Genomic DNA, 12,361 nt, shown 5'->3' on the forward strand with positions numbered 1-12,361 from the left:
AGTACATACGACCATAGGGTGTGGAGAACAGGGCTTCCCGTCCGCTCAGCCGTACTTAAGCCACACGCCGGCCGGTTAGTAGTATGGTGGGTGACCACATGCGAATCCCGGCTGTTGTATGTTTTCTTCTTTTTTGTGGGGTTGACGCCCGCGGTTAAACAATATCATCATCATCATCATCAGGCAATTGCTCCAGGTCGGAATTCCAGTATGGAGTTGGTCATAGTACACTGGGTTCAACTTCCAACAGCTAGTACTGTTTGGTACTCGGCCCGAGCTCGCAAATGAACGTTTAGGGCTAGATCGGATCGGCCCATCGGGACACTAGATTTGATTGGTCAAAACTTCTGGGTCTTTTGTAAATAGGTACCTACCATAAATGCTCTGTGTTGCTTGTTCTATTCCAATTTGTACAGAATTCATATTAACAGAGGATAGAGGACTTATTCAGTAGAGATATCAAATCACCACAAAATTTTCATTAATTGAAAAACACCATATATATAAACATCATATATACAGAACAATCGTGCTAGTTAGGCGAGTTATAGCGAAGAGTAGTCAAACTCCACAACTCATTCCCACTAATCTGGTACTCCAATCCCTTGACATAAAGCTTCAAATTCTCACCATAGGGAACAGCACTATCAGTCTGCCTTTTAGCCACCAGAACCTCATGTCTATTTTCCCACTCGCGACACATCACCCACAGGACCCGCTTGCACGCCGCATAAGACAGACTGGTCTCGTCGGAGAGGACTTGCACCGCAGAGCAAATAGCAGAGCCTTCCGGGTGTCCTGTCTGATAGGCGAGATACTCTTTGTCCCAGCTCATGATGTCGTTTACCACGGAGAGATGTTTGGCGCAGTTTTGTTCGATCTCCCGGACCGAAGCGATTTCTTCGGGGGAGATGTGGAGTTCCATGGAGAATCGCATCAGGGCACATAATAGACTGTTGAATATGGGCCATAGTTAATATCCTGCAATTCATCAGGAGTATGGTTGATGTAGACGTACGCTTTCCCAACGTCCTTCTCACGATATGTGAGATACGGACCCATTTCCTTGATAGTCAAGCGAGATTTGTCTGTCTGGGCTCGCATGAACGTAAAAGTGGGTTCGAGTATTCCGTCTGCCAGGACTCGATCATGAGCCCGCATACTCTCCCACAAATCATACATGATCCATTCCACGGGGACATTTCGATCGGGTAGAACCTCCCCGCGGGCAATCGGCATTAGCTTTTCATTATAGGCCGAGCCTTCGTCAAACGACATATCCTCGAGAAGATCTGCTAATGTCAGACACATCATTGTAGGAGCTTGTGCTGTATAACCGACCATCGATCAAAAACAGCAAGGTCAAGAGCCGACACGCAAAGTGGATGCGGTCATCCTTCGCCATGGGGAAGTATAGACTTGTCACGTATGAGAACCCCGCCGCCACGAACTTCTTTCGGGCCTTTTCATTTTTGAAAGGCCAATGTGTGAGGAAGTATCCATCGACCTGCTTAATGATCTCGGTACAGAGGGGTTGGCATTTTGGCGTGAAGCGTGACGGGATTGGAGCCTCGCTTTTCTTTGCCCGGGACTGTGCTGGGAAGGAAGGCAGAAGGTCGCTTTGCCGGCCGAGGACGGGGTGAATGGCGTGTTGATAGCCCAGGGCGGATGTTATCTGGCCAATTGTGGCGGAATAAAGGAGGCTTTGGAGATAAGAAAGCGAAAATGACATGTTGATGGTTGTACAAAATATGATACTGAAAAACGTATCCAAGGTGATCTTTACCAGCCCTGAGATTATATACTTAGATTCCACTCGTCTCCAGACTATATACCGGTCTCACTACTTCTCACACCGTAAGTAGAAGTCCCGAAGGGAGGCTGTGACCAATTGCCTATCCAAGCCAGGATTCAAGTACGAATGGGGAAGAGGCGCGAGGACCATGGTGTGTGTGAAACGCTAGAGGGGAGGGGGGGTGCTCTGCTGCCAAGTATAAAACAGATGAAATTGATTGAAACATGGGACATGCGCATGATCATGTGTCATCAGTGGACAGAAATGATAGTTCTATGCTGCCAACTCACTGCCTACTCCCAGATTTGTGCTTGGTGAGATTCACTTGATACCGTTGTATAAAATAACGGCTTTGCATTGAGCTAGTCTTGATGCAGTATGCACCAATGTATACACTCAAATGTGACTGTTGTCCACTAAATAGAGAGCGTTATTTGAGGCTTATTGTTCATAAGGACAGATAGAAAGGGTAGGAAGTAGTATATTATTTACTTGCACATGCCCACTCTATCTATAGAATATCCTGTTGCCTTCAGTTTGATTTGGACTACATTCGTACTTGATTTTCTCGCCAGCTCGAAGGCTTTCCCTTTCCGTTTGGGTGCTCACCCCTCGTCGCTTTTTGCTCACTGAGTAGATCTGACCACACCCTGAGCGGCCTGAGGCGATCATTGAGCAAGGAGTGAGTGCACTGAGTAAGCTGTGCTGCCTTCGTGGGGTGTTGACCACGTTAGGTTTCCGTAACAGCCAGCTCGGCAGGGATTTACATTATGGTCTTAATAATCTCACTAATACTCTGGCGATGCACGGCTAGAGAGCCCGGACAAGGCTGCTTATTAATGGTCTAGATAGAGAACATGTTCATGATGCCTAATCCCTTATAAAAGGCATGTCTGAGCATGTCATTTAAAGCAGGAGCGATTCTGCTTCGCGGCAGGAATATTCACCTCATTTTAGCCATAGAGCTTTGGCACCGGTATTTCTTCCGAATGGAGGTATTGAAGAGTTGCAGCTTCACCGGCAGCGGCATTGGCATGCAGGGGACCAGACTGTCAGGCATCCAGGCAGCAATATTACCAAAGCGGCTAAAAGGAAACGAATACGACGACTTTTCACCACCACATCCTCCATCATTTGTATACATCACAGAATGGATATGGACAGCGAACAAATCAACCAGAAAAGTCGATCGCGGCGGACACATCGCAAATCTCGTCTTGGATGTGGGAATTGCAAGAAGCGCCGCGTCAAGGTAAGACTCGGGAAATCATTTCTTAACATCTGGCAAGATTAACATAAAACCAGTGCGATGAAAAGAAACCAAGTTGCAATAACTGCTTGTTGCACTCTATCAGCTGTGACTTCCAAATTCCATCCTCCAGGTCCCCTTCAGCCGGCTCAACGCCACCACAACGGTACCAATTCCGGCAGTCAAAATACCAGACACTAGCACCTTCGCCATCACAGGATGAAGATAATTGCCGCTCTATCGCAGTACAATGCGATCCCCCTTCTCCTCCAACCAGTCACTTGGTGACGGCTCCAGGAGGGGGAATCTCCCTAGAGGACCTCCATCTCTTCCACCACTTCACCACAGCAACCTCAAGTACAATGGCAAATGAAGCAAAAGACCCCCAAAAGGTCTGGCAAATCCATGTCCCTCAATGGGGCATGTCATTTCCCTCAATCCTGCATCTCCTCCTCGCACTATCGGCACTCCATCTTGCATATCTGAACCCCGCCAGACGGGGAACGTATACGCGTCAAGCAGACGAGCATTTTATGTTCGGCGTGCGCTCTGTTACGGCTGTTCTTGCTCTGGATACGCTGAACTCGCAGAGCTGTCAGTATATCTATATAGCAGCCATCATGATTTGTTTTGCGTATTTTGCGCGCGGCCCGCGTGACGGCGAGTACTTGGTGTTCAATGCCAATGGAAAGTCAGAGTGGTTAGTACTACTACATGGGGTGCGGTCGATATTAGCCCAGAAAAGTGAGGAGATCTTCACTGGCGTGCTAGAACCGCATAATGAGAGCCCAGGTTTAGATATCGACATGCGCGCCCCTGGGCTGGACGAGGAATTGTCTCGGCATATCCAGCGCCTTCAAGAAGTCAGGGAAATGGCTAATCCCGAGACAGAAAGAAACAGGGAAGTCTATGTTGGCGTTGTGGATAACTTGGTTGAGTGCTTTGAGGAAGCATACCGGCGACGGAGGACCGGGTACCACCCAACGGACCTGATGCCGTACGCTATGGGATGGACGTTTCGACTCCCTGATATGATGATCACGAAGCTGGAAGAAAAGGAGCCGATTGCGCTAATTATTCTTGCGCATTGGGCTATCCTGCTACGGTATATGAGAGGCTGTTGGTTTATGGAACGGTGGGACCAGCATATCGTCTTGGGGATCAAGGCGTGCCTCCCTGAGGCGTATCATGCGTGGGTTGAATGGCCGGAGGAGATTGTTGCTTATGTGCCCTAATGAAAATGTACATATATACCCAAGTATAGGACGTCAAAGGGACCCACTTCCGAAACTGCAGGATCAAGGTTATCAGAGTATATTGTTGCCTTGATCAGGGATTATCCAATAACAAGGATACAGTATAGTATGGTACTGAAAAGTGGAATGAGAAATGCCGATAGAGTGTATAATGATCCTAAAAATAACGCGACTCCATTCAAACCCTGCATGATCCGCACCGAAGCTTTGCCGCTCCACTCGTATTCGTTTCCAGATTACCCAAAGCGGTAGCCAGTTGAAACGCTCAGTAGACCCTAACTACGTATAAAGGACAGCCATGTTATCCAGAACAGCCTTCTTATTCTAAAAAGCTTTTACTATCACTCTTCATTTTACCTACTGACAGAACTCACCCTAAATCAAAATGGACTTTACCTTCCATCCAGGCGTCAACGGCTCAGATCCCTGGGTCGAATTCTACCCCTACAACCCCTCTCTCACAGCCGGATACGCTTTCATGGCCATCTTTGGCCTCGCAACTCTCGCACACATTGTCCTCATGTTCCCATACAGAGCAGCATACTTTATCCCCTTTGTCCTCGGCGGAATATGTACGTCCTAAGCCCTCCCCTTCCCTTCCATCTACTACCCATACAACCATCAAAAACCGCAAATCTAACAGCAAAACCAGGCGAGACATTCGGCTACTACGGCCGCGCACGCTCTCACAACGACCGAACGGGAATCGGCCCGTGGGCTCAACAGCAGATGCTCCTCCTTTGCGCACCGCCACTCCTAGCCGCAAGCGTATACATGACATTATCACGGATAATCACAGCCCTAGGCGCCGAGGACCACTCGCCAATCCGTCCCAAGCGGCTGACGGTGCTCTTCGTGCTGAACGATGTTATCTGTCTTCTGACGCAGCTCGTGGGTGCCGGGTTACAAGTCACGGGTGATGTGCATATCATTGATATTGGGACCAAGGCGGTCTTGGCCGGATTGGTGTTTACTCTTGTTGTGTTTATCGGATTTGTGGCCGTTGCGGTGAAATTTCAGCGGAGATTGGCAGCTTATCCGACGAGGGTTTCTGTTGAGCTGGATGGCGCGGGGTTTGGGTGGAGGAGGTATATGTGGTGTCTTTATGTGGTGTGTGGGTGTATGATTGTGAGGAATTTGGTGAGGACGGTGGAATTTGGGGCGCCGAAGGGGGCGGATGTGCGTCAGCGCGAGGTGTATATCTATGTTTTTGATGGGGGGTTGATGGCGGTTCTTATGGGGCTTTGGATTATCTGGCATCCGGGGAGATTGGTGAAGAGGGCTAGGAGTGTGAAGAGGGGGGTTGATAGGGATTTGGGGCCTTTGAGAAATAAATAGATATAAAAGGCTAGGGTTAAAGTCTTAAGTTGTTCATGATTTATCGCTAATGAAAATGTCTAGATATGTATAATCTATGCAGACTTTCCGTACACCTTGAAGCGGTCGTCGATAGGAGCGAAAGTCTTCCCGAGAGGACCACCGACAGGGGTACCAAAGACCAGCTGGACATCGAGCTTCCAACCGCCGAAGCAATATGCGTGCCATCCATCGGGATATCCGCCCCCACAATATTCGCTAACACAGGTGCATACATGATTAATGCCTTGATATGACTAGGCTTAGACGACAAACACAGGTGTCCGTCGAGCTCCCTCGTCTCCCCATCAACTTTGAGCGCATGCGTGCCCCTGCGGCGCCTGCAGCATCACAATCCAGTCACAGAGAAGCCCGCTCACATGTACCAGATGATTCCAAAGCAGAGTCCTGATTGATAATCACTGCTCAGAGTATCGCGTTTCCACCACTACATGAAAGAAAAGTATTCACAGAGATTATGTCCCATATCTGGGGGATTCACACCGTCTACCAGGGTAATGTCATGCTTCGCCAGCTCATCCCGAGGGCTGAAACCTGACAGTAGCAGGATCTGTGGAGCACTGCCTCTTGAGCGCCTTGGGCAGTGATATTTCTGAAAACAGGTTAATTCAAGGCACTGTCTTTCCAATGAAGTGATATTTCTATGTATTGCCTGTCACGAAGATTAAATTAAGCTAAATCCTCTATTAACTTAATACTAAACAGAGCTTTATCCTGTAGAGTAATTATAAGAAGAAAGATACCAGTGATAAACTCTGATTAATTATAGTCTCAAATCCTAATTCCAAATCTGATAACTGATCAGTCACCGCATATATACAGCACTTTGTGATTCTGATAAGGTTTGACGGAATCGTCAGACGTGATAGGCTTTAGACGGTCTTGACCATCTGGAGATGCCATGTCAAAATGCATGATCAAGTATACAACAATCGTTTGAACCTTATAATCAACAAACAGCCGAACCTGGCATATGCATCGTGTCAATGGCTATCGAAATTTCCATATAAAATGGTAATCCGACGCACGAACTCATGTTATTACTAAATCTAATATACTCAAACATGTAGCTGTCTATCAACTAGCAGCTTTTCCATCGCCTCTCCATCTAAATACAATGCAATATCGACGCCCCCATCATTCACCCCGGGATCCATGACCTGCAAACAGCCATCCATCTTAGGCATCACGGCATGCACATATCGAGGTTGCTCCTTGGATCCAACAAAGTCCACTTCATACACCTTAAGCCGCAACCAAGACGTCACTATGGTATGCTGTGTACCCAGAAACGCTTGCCACAGCCGTTGCGGGCACACCTCATGCGCCGCATCGTGCAGCATGGCGCCCACCACGTCGGGCGTGAAACGGAGCATTGTCTCCCGAATTTCGCTTGCTGTTTGGCCTACACTCGAAGCGCAGGCAGACGCACCCGAAGACTTAATATGAGCGAGGAACAGCGGCGAGCCCATGAAGGACTCGGGCAACGGAGGCGATACACGTGCCCGCACTCCGAGCGTGAGGTTGAGAAAGACGTCCTCGGTTGAATCGCTATGGCCGCGCGCGCGGTTGATCGCCGACCAGATGTGGGCCAGCAATGCATCTAACCGCGATATGTCTGAGCGACCGTCCGCGCGCGCCTGTTCCTTCAGACGGTCGAGCTCGGGTCCCGGGTAGTGCAGTTGTGTGTACCGCACCGGCCGGGAAAAGTCCCACGTTAACCACGGCGCGGAGGTGGAGGGCGATAGTTCGATCAGGGAGAGGGTTTCCGCTGATGGTTTGGAGTTCTCTGTCGTTGGTAGCGAAAAAGGCGGGTAGCCGGGGGCATTGGTGCGCCACCAGTCAAACCGGTGGAGTGGGAGCTGGCGAGCGGTAGAGACCAATACAGGATCAGCAGCTGGTTCATCAATATCCCCTGCTGCACGTGCGTCTAGTAAGGCTGGATTGAAGACGGGCGCATCCATGAGAGACGAGGTATCGGGGGAAGAGAACGATTTGCGACTTTTGGCGGCCCAGTGATGGACAAACACCATCAATGCTTGTGCATCGGCCAAGGAATGGACCATTTTGACACCAATACCGTATCCCCCGTCATTGAAAAGATTGAGCTGGATCTGCACGGCAGGGAGACCTTCACATTCTCGCAGATCGTGCAATGGCAACGACGTATTCGAGAGGAACAGGCTCTGCGCAAATTCGTCTCCTATCCAGACCCCCTTTCCGGATGCTCTTTCTGACGCCGTCGGCGCCAGCGACTGTAGCGAGATGGTTGAATGTCGCACGACGCTCCATTCGACACCGGGGTCCTTTTCATCGCCATAGGTAATTATGGGTCGGTTAAAGCGCTCAGTGTGTGAACCGCCCGGCCGAAACGGTGCCCACTGCAGCTGGCCTGCAAAGTGTGGAAAGTCATTGAGGGCATCCTCTAGAGACGAGTGCAAACGGTCAAGGAATTCAGTTTCGCTGACACCTTCGGGAATGTGTTCGAACAGCCATATCGCGCCCGTAGGAGCGTAACGAACAACTGTGGCGTCGAGGATTGAAAGCGGGGTTGAATAGGGCTGGTGCGGACGAGAAGAAGGGAAGACACGCGTTTTTTCCATTTTGTTTGTTTTGATATTGGTATCGATAACGAGACTAACGATCTGGTGATACAGTTATATTTATCCAGCGGGTTACATCGGCCTTTCCTCCTTCTAGTCTAGACTCGAAATGGTGACAATCAACGATTCATAATGACTCATAATCCCTGCCCAATCACTGCCACATCTTCAACCAGCTATGACACCGGGGCAGAAAGATCATCGCGTTGTGGTTCATCATATGTCCTGCTCAGTTGTTCGATCATACCAGTGGATCGCTTTAGTCGATTCAGGGGTGCTGGTAAAACTGAAGCCCTCGATAGATTCTATGACTGTATGCAATCAGGTTGACAATACTTGACGGCACATAACATCTTCCTCACCATTCTGAATGGCACTGCAATGGGGTGGGGGCTGCAGGGGCTACGGATCGGGCCTCATTGATTGGAGGTACAGTGGATGTAGGTGAAGGGATGGTTATTCCATTGGGCTATGGTTCTATATGATAAACTTCCAAAAATTCTATTGGACGTAGACTACTCACAGAGACCCTGGCGCGATGTAATGCATATCCCAAGTCAATCATTGGAGTGAATGATCCCGTAGCTGGTGATGCAGCGCACGGACGAATCAGCCACAAAAGTACCGCGAGAACTGTCATGTTGAAGTTGGCGAGACTGAGGAAATCTTTTACCTGCTCAGGGAATTCGAGATATATGGCTTCCTAATCTCCGGGCTTCCAAATTCGGGTAACCTCCATTGGGATACTCCGAGGAGGCCGACTGGCCGATATACAATATCTAGGCATTCACGGCTAGAAACCGTCCACCCAACCCTATTCGTATGCTCAATCTACAGATACAATGACTTCACTCAACATCGACGTCAGCGATATCCCTGATCTGACCGGAAAACGAGTCATTCTCACCGGTGGCTCATCGGGCATCGGACTGGCCGCAGCAACGATCTTTGCACAAAAGGGCGCCACGGTTCTGGATCTCGATATCAACCCGCCCCCAGCGGATACTCACAGCAGCATTGAGTATTACCCTTGCAACGTTTCCAAGTGGTCCGATTTAAAGCAGGCGTTCCACCACGCCGGCGACATTGACATCGCGGTGTCAAATGCCGGGGTGTCCGAAGAGACCGACTACTTCGCCGACACGTTCGATGAAAATGATGAACTGCTCGAGCCGAAATATGGCGTGTTGGACGTCAACCTGCGTGGTGTTCTGAATTTTACCAAGCTGGCGTTGAGCCACTCCCGACACCGCAAATGCCCTGGTAGCATCGTCATCACGTCCAGCGCGACTGCCTATGCACCGGAGCAGTCGTTACCGGTGTACGGGGCCTCCAAGTTTGCTGTAAGTTATTCAACTTCTAGCTTCTACTGCAAAACCCAATTAACGAACCCATCCAGCTCATCGGGCTCCTTCGAGCACTCCGTTCGGCTATCCGCACCGAAGACATCACCATCAACAGCGTGGCCCCGGCCGCGACCATCACCGCACTGTTGCCGGGTAATCTGGCTGCGCCAATCATCGCAGCAGGGCTCCCAGTGAGTACGGCCGAGTTTGTCGGGCTGGCAGTGGTGTATTCCGCAGTGGCGCGCCAAAAGCGGTTGGTCGAGGAGTATGGCAAAGACAGCGGAGACGATGAGGAGTCCCGGTGGAATGGTCGCACGATCTTGACGCTGGGTGATCGGTATACGGAGCTGGAGGAGCCTATTGCTTCTTTACGGCCGCAGTGGTTTGGAGAGGAGAATACACGGTTGACGCGGTTGCAGCAAACTGCTACGGACTTTCGGAGTATTTAATAGATGATCTTTTGTGTATCAGTCATATCAAATATACTGTTTGATACTACGATGCAGTAGGTCAGATAATATGAAGATGGACATTTTATATTCTATACTACTATAAGATCGAGATATTTACCCTTCTGGTGCCGGTCCGGATCATGTATAGAGCATATGGAATACTGTGGTTCTAAGCAAAGTTCATTTCATTCTTTGCATGGAAACAGTTTGTTAGGAGTCGATTTGTAAACATGTCAATCCCACTTGATACTCAAACACGGATGAGATTACTCCTGTCGAGGCGACACTCGCACCATCAAGCGAGGCTTCTCCCATAAAGTATGCATCTGCGAATCCCGATGCCAGTCGACATCCGGATCTACCAATTCCAAATCATATCGAAACAACACCTTAGCCATGATTGTCTGCACTTCCATCCACCCGAGACTTCATCAAGGGAATATCAGTCAGCCCATATGTTGGTCAATGAATGAATACTAAACATCTACTTACCTTCGACCCATGCACGACCGCGGGCCCAGCGAGAACGGTTGACTGGCTTCGAGATCGTCGCTCACATTATTCCCTAGCCATCGCTCCGGCTTGAATTCCCACGGATCGTTGAAGTTAGCCGACGACATACTACTGCCGAATGGACTCGTGGATACAATAGTCTGCTCAACTCGTCAGTTTTTTCTCCAATACAAACAGCAGATCACCTACACCCCCAGGGACATAATGGCCGTCCACCGTGCTCCCGCTGGCTGGGACCACCCGGGGTAGCGCAAGCGGCAGTGGAGGGTAAACACGCATAGCCTCTTGAGCTACCGCTCGAAGATACAGAAGGGAAGTGGTGCTTGCGGCGTCGATCTCTTCATATCGAGTAAATGCGGTGCGGATTTCTGTTTTGAGACGCTTCATGATATCTGGGTTGCGCAGGAGATAGTAGGTCATGCAGGACACTGTCGTGGCGGTGGTCTCGCTGCCGGCAATGCTATATTTATAAATGTTAGCATGATCAACCACGCGCTGAAGGAACAAAGACGAACACAAAGTCCGATGAATGTGCTGCAATCTGAACAGCTGAGATACCAGTATCTTCTCGCCCCTCGATGATCTTGGTCAGAAAGTCCTTGCGTGTGCTCTTACTCGCTAGGCGTCTATGACAAAGATGATCAGTCTCAAGAATCACCATCTTCAAGAAGAATCTCACTTTTGCACCAAGTCCATAGTGTACTTCCGATGCCGACGATTCTCTTCCATCATCTTCTCAATCAAGCCCGAAAATAACCATTGGAACACTGCCCCTGCAGCCGGGAATCGACGAAAGCAGTCCGCCATCGCTCCCAGGCGCAGACTCTTGGTCACGATCGACACCCAAAAGTGCTCGGTACCAGACTCGACGCCGCCAAAGTCCTGCCCAAATGCCAGACTGCCGATGATATCGAAGGTGGTCAAATTGTACCACATTACCATATCGGTGCCTTCAGGGCTGTTGCCCGCCTCTCCGATTCTTTCGACGAACCGATCAACCGACTCGGCAATTAGAGGCTCCTGGGCCTTCAGCGAGCGATCGGAAAATGCGCTGGCCAGGTCTTTGCGCATTTCGGCGTGCGATTTGGGGTCCCGCGCGCTGACTATAGACAACGCCTCGGCAGCGAAGTTGCCGCCGTCGTAGAATTCACCCTTGATGAAGGGCTCGACGTTCTTGCGGACGCCATATATGTCGCGCCAGGAGCTGGCAGTGCTGAAACTCAGTTCATTCGGGGATACCCGGACGACAGGGCCTGGATACGCGTTAGCCACTGAGACGGATGACGAAGGTTATATGAGCTTGCCGTATTTTTCATGCAGCTCCAACTGGCGATAAGGTTGTCGGCCGCGCATGAAATTCCACGAGTACAGCGCCTGGAGGATCCCGTCGGTGGACAGCCGTCAGTGAGACCGGAAAAGACAGGCATCCGATAGGAAATACGTACATTGCTGAAAGATGTAGTCCACGGTCCAGGAAACCGTCGGAGAGGATTATTTAGCCATTGAATATATTTAAAGGCGAGGACAAGGCCGATGATCTGTCCATGTGGTCAACTCGATGTGCTTCGATGATGAGTGAGGAATTCGTACAGCAACAGCAACCTGGAACCCATCGGTCAAAGGCATTGTGTGGGATGATGACAGCTCAGCTTCATACAGATGGCAATCAATTTTGCTAAGCTGACACGTCGAGAAAGTTCATATCCATCCTCTTCAAGGCTGAGCAGAGCGGGGTATTGCCCAAAGGGGCAAAACGCGGTTCTATCAACG

At 49.8% G+C, this 12,361-nt stretch overlaps 6 protein-coding genes across 6 annotated transcripts; 3 read left to right on the forward strand and 3 right to left on the reverse strand.

Annotated features, from left to right (window-relative positions):
- Nucleotides 1-532: 532 nt before the first annotated feature.
- BDW47DRAFT_132619 (Aristolochene synthase in complex with 12,13 Difluorofarnesyl diphosphate) lies at nt 533-1,732 on the reverse strand (the record flags this gene model as incomplete). Its single annotated transcript, XM_024817612.1, has 4 exons — nt 533-953; nt 1,019-1,292; nt 1,342-1,591; nt 1,637-1,732. The coding sequence occupies 4 exons, from the start codon at nt 1,730-1,732 to the stop codon at nt 533-535; spliced, it is 1,041 nt and encodes a 346-aa protein (XP_024670831.1).
- Nucleotides 1,733-2,945: 1,213 nt separating this feature from the next.
- BDW47DRAFT_132620 (Zn(II)2Cys6 transcription factor domain-containing protein) lies at nt 2,946-4,279 on the forward strand (the record flags this gene model as incomplete). Its single annotated transcript, XM_024817613.1, has 2 exons — nt 2,946-3,047; nt 3,101-4,279. 2 exons carry the CDS (start codon nt 2,946-2,948, stop codon nt 4,277-4,279), a joined length of 1,281 nt encoding a protein of 426 aa, XP_024670832.1.
- A 406-nt stretch (nt 4,280-4,685) lies between these two features.
- BDW47DRAFT_132621 (RTA1 domain-containing protein) lies at nt 4,686-5,638 on the forward strand (the record flags this gene model as incomplete). Its single annotated transcript, XM_024817614.1, has 2 exons — nt 4,686-4,872; nt 4,953-5,638. 2 exons carry the CDS (start codon nt 4,686-4,688, stop codon nt 5,636-5,638), a joined length of 873 nt encoding a protein of 290 aa, XP_024670833.1.
- A 1,005-nt stretch (nt 5,639-6,643) lies between these two features.
- Nucleotides 6,644-8,270, reverse strand: BDW47DRAFT_108108 (transferase family protein). The gene has a single exon (XM_024813163.1). It carries the CDS (start codon nt 7,741-7,743, stop codon nt 6,736-6,738), a length of 1,008 nt encoding a protein of 335 aa, XP_024670834.1. The 5' UTR covers nt 7,744-8,270; the 3' UTR covers nt 6,644-6,735.
- Nucleotides 8,271-9,122: 852 nt separating this feature from the next.
- Nucleotides 9,123-10,075, forward strand: BDW47DRAFT_132624 (short chain dehydrogenase reductase; the record flags this gene model as incomplete). The annotated part of the gene is made up of 2 exons (XM_024817615.1): nt 9,123-9,623; nt 9,680-10,075. The coding sequence occupies 2 exons, from the start codon at nt 9,123-9,125 to the stop codon at nt 10,073-10,075; spliced, it is 897 nt and encodes a 298-aa protein (XP_024670835.1).
- A 269-nt stretch (nt 10,076-10,344) lies between these two features.
- Nucleotides 10,345-12,232, reverse strand: BDW47DRAFT_132625 (cytochrome P450; the record flags this gene model as incomplete). The annotated part of the gene is made up of 8 exons (XM_024817616.1): nt 12,182-12,232; nt 12,037-12,129; nt 11,896-11,965; nt 11,271-11,844; nt 11,107-11,217; nt 10,781-11,051; nt 10,571-10,731; nt 10,345-10,504 (listed from the first exon to the last, which is right to left on the reverse strand). The coding sequence occupies exons 1-8, from the start codon at nt 12,215-12,217 to the stop codon at nt 10,345-10,347; spliced, it is 1,476 nt and encodes a 491-aa protein (XP_024670836.1). The 5' UTR covers nt 12,218-12,232.
- Between the last annotated feature and the right edge of the window lie 129 nt (nt 12,233-12,361).

This window comes from Aspergillus candidus (genome assembly GCF_002847045.1).
Source record: "Aspergillus candidus strain CBS 102.13 unplaced genomic scaffold BDW47scaffold_32, whole genome shotgun sequence".
Lineage (NCBI taxonomy): Eukaryota > Fungi > Ascomycota > Eurotiomycetes > Eurotiales > Aspergillaceae > Aspergillus > Aspergillus candidus.